Source organism: Cryptotermes secundus, unplaced genomic scaffold (genome assembly GCF_002891405.2).
Source record: "Cryptotermes secundus unplaced genomic scaffold, Csec_1.0 scaffold191, whole genome shotgun sequence".
Taxonomy (NCBI): domain Eukaryota; kingdom Metazoa; phylum Arthropoda; class Insecta; order Blattodea; family Kalotermitidae; genus Cryptotermes; species Cryptotermes secundus.
This window is the reverse complement of record NW_019718272.1, coordinates 187,234-190,479: the sequence shown is the minus strand read 5'-3', so window position 1 is coordinate 190,479 and position 3,246 is coordinate 187,234. Positions and strand designations below refer to the sequence as shown.

At 37.7% G+C, this 3,246-nt stretch overlaps 1 protein-coding gene across 3 annotated transcripts in view; it reads left to right on the top strand.

Moving 5' to 3' along the window:
- The window catches only part of LOC111873679, a 980,223-nt gene that overhangs the window by 940,499 nt on the left and 36,478 nt on the right, over positions 1–3,246 (top strand). For all 3 annotated transcript variants that reach the window (XM_033755436.1, XM_023868634.2, XM_023868704.2), the window contains one exon: positions 1,393–1,457. In XM_033755436.1, coding sequence (XP_033611327.1) covers positions 1,393–1,457 — 65 coding nt within the window. The remainder of the gene's footprint in view (positions 1–1,392; positions 1,458–3,246) is intronic.

Sequence of the window (3,246 nt, the reverse complement as noted above, 5' to 3'; positions counted from 1 at the left end):
TGGTATTCGCCGTTTCGGAGACTGTCTCCATCTCCAGCATCAAGTATCTACTATGTGGTAGTGGAGGAGTAGACAATCTCCAACACTTACGATATCAAGTCCATATTCCTACGGCTAATCGCCTGAAAACACTTCGTTGCGTAAAGTCGCCGTGAAAGCTTAAAAATTTATGCACTGTCCTATACATATATATATGAAAAGCGAAAATGCATAACCAGCCAAATCCGTTTCTAGGAAATTTTAAACTCTTTTTTGCACAACATGCATACAGTAAGACTTAATAGAAAGTTCTTCTGCCAGTCCTCCCGCCCGCCCACATATTTCGGTTCTGGAACTCCTAAGCAGATTAGGAAGGAATTTGGCAGTGAAGTCTAAAATGAAAGTTAAATCGTACGGACTGTATTTTGCTCCATATTGATTCGAAGCCACACTTCACTCGAATCATACTCTGTCATTTTTCTCACAAAAAGGCTAATAGTAAAAGAAGTGAGTTACATAAGAGTCGATTTCTTTAACATCTGCAACTTTTGTTATAATATTTTTAATGTTGCAAGACGAGAAAACGATGGAAGGGTAATATTAAAAGGCATCTAAGGAAAACGTGGCGTAAGAGGGCCAGGCTTTGATACCTGTATTAGCTGTGTTGATCTGTCGGATACTTTAAATAGCGAGTTGGTTGGTTAATTATTTACTCATCTAATGTATGTTTAACAAAGAACAATGAAAATAAGTTTCCTCTCTACAGTTTCATGTGGGCTATGTATACCTGAAATAGGGCCGCGCCATAGTTCAAGCGGTTAGTCTCTGGTTTCCCACCGTGGCGGCCCGGGTTCGATCCCGGGGTCTGGTCAAGTGGGATTTGTGGTGGATAAAGTGGCGCTGGGGCAGGTTTTATCCGAGTACTTCGGTTTCCCCTGCCAATCTTCATTCCACCAATTGCACCACAATCACCCTCACCTATCATCTGGGGCAGGTACAATAGGCCAGTGTCCCCAGTACAAGGGACTTAGTCCCACCCCACTAGCAAAGCAAATAGTACCTGCAATACCTTAACACGAAGGCCAATGAAGTCCGCGAAGTCGTACAATTTGTCTATAATCTATTTCTTAGATTAACTTATGTAAATATATCTGTGTGATTTGCTTCGGGTGTTGCTTCAGTAGCTGCAACCGAATGCCCGCTTAATTTTCTTACCAAGTGTGGAGAGTAACATGAAATACGTGTAGTAGTTTATGTTCTAACTGATTTGGTACTCCTTGTACTCCTTCGTACAATTAAGTTATTTCGAGAGATTACTTATTCAAATGTGAGACTCTAAAGTACGTTAAGTTTGTGACACACATTTCCTTCATGAATACAGCCGTAATAATTTGTAATTTTTCTTGTTTGTAGATTTCCAAATACCTCAGGAGTTCAAATTTATCGAAGCTGGAGGATTTGAAAGTCTTAAATATAACGTGAGTACCGCCTTCATCATTTTTAAAATCGTGAAGCCTTTTTCTTTGTTTTGTTTCAGGGCATGTTCTCCAAATTGTTCTTTTTTATCCTACATTCCAGCTTTTTATTGCCTTGTTCCGTTAGATGAAATGTGAAGGGCATGATCTTGGAGGCAAATTAATATAACATCAGTACATCTGTCTGTTCTCTTCGAATTCCGGATATTCTTAAATTGATTTCCTGATTTATTACACCCTCAGCAGTCTAATCAGAGATCCCTACTCACTGTTTGAAAATTCGCTTGGCTCTGCCGACAGTGAGATGCAGCTTACATGCTAGTTTCCCGTTATAAATAAGTTTTGTTACAACGGATCTTGCCCCCCAAAAAGTAAATTTGGATTATCTTCATAGTGTGCATCCTTTCATGTGTTCCAAGTAGTTACGTTAAACCGTCACCACAACAAATGTATACTCATTTTTAATGTTTACAGTTAAAAATTTATTTTGCTGCGTGTTTCAGTCAACGTCTAGTCATTGAGGTCAAGTTGGTACTAAGAAATACAATTAAGAATATAACATGAAAAATATGTATTTAGGATATATTAGAAAGTGTATAAGTGTTTTGTAATATAATCAACATAATTATATACACTTTTAATATATCATAGCTATACATATTTTTCATATTATATACTTAATTGCAATTCTTAGTACCAACTTGAGGCAAAATTTCCGTTATCATATAATATGACATGTGGCACTAGTATGGATCCATGTCAGTAATTCACTGACTAGACGTTGACTAGACTAGACTGATATTAGTCCTATGTAACCGAAACATATAGCAAAACAAAGGTTTAATTATAAATATTAAAAGCGAGTATACATTTGTTGTGATGACAGTTTAACATAACTAATATATGCGTATATACATAAATTTGGATTTTAAAAGTGGATATTCGTTGTTCCCATTTTACTTGGATTCAAATAATGCTGACTTCAATGTACATGTGAGTTATTCACTCTAATTAGCATCGTATATTAATAATATCCAGTAAAATGAGAACAATACAGAAGCATCTGAATTTGAAGAAAAACATTTGAAAATTTCAGTACACTTCTGCTGATTCACTAAAGCGACAAGTAACGGACGTAATACAAAAACCTTAATCCTCTTTGTAAAATTTGAGATTTTCACGGCAGTGACTATGAAGAATGCCGTCTTCTGGGATGTGGCGCCGTGTAGATCTTGTGTGAACCGCCTGCAGACTGCAGCCACCTACCCACGTTGGTTCCTCGCTCGCGGATTTTTCCACCCTGAAGATGGAGGTGATACGTTGCTCCGAAATGTCGGTTCACACAAGATCAATACGGCACTACAACCCAGAAGACGGCATTCTTCTTAATACTCTTAATGACACTCAAATACTGATCCTCAGTCGGAGTCTGTTGCTTCATAACTTTAGCTGTTGGATATTTTTTGTATTATTGAAACCTTAAAATAATATTTTTAGAGAATATATGCCGATTAAACTGTCAACATATTTAGGATATCTGAATTTGACATTCGTTGAACTTCAAAATCAGAAATATATGACCGTCACGAAAAAAGAACTAATCCGATTTCAGGGGTTTCCCCCCAAATACTGAGAAATATGATGACCCCAGGGCACACCGATAACAGGAATTCTGATACCTTTGATGTCGACGTGAACTTTATACTCGTAAATTATAGTCCATTGCCGTTTCATCACTGGAGGCTCTGCAGTATAACGGTTAGACGAGGCAGTAGTGAATGGGGGGGGGGGG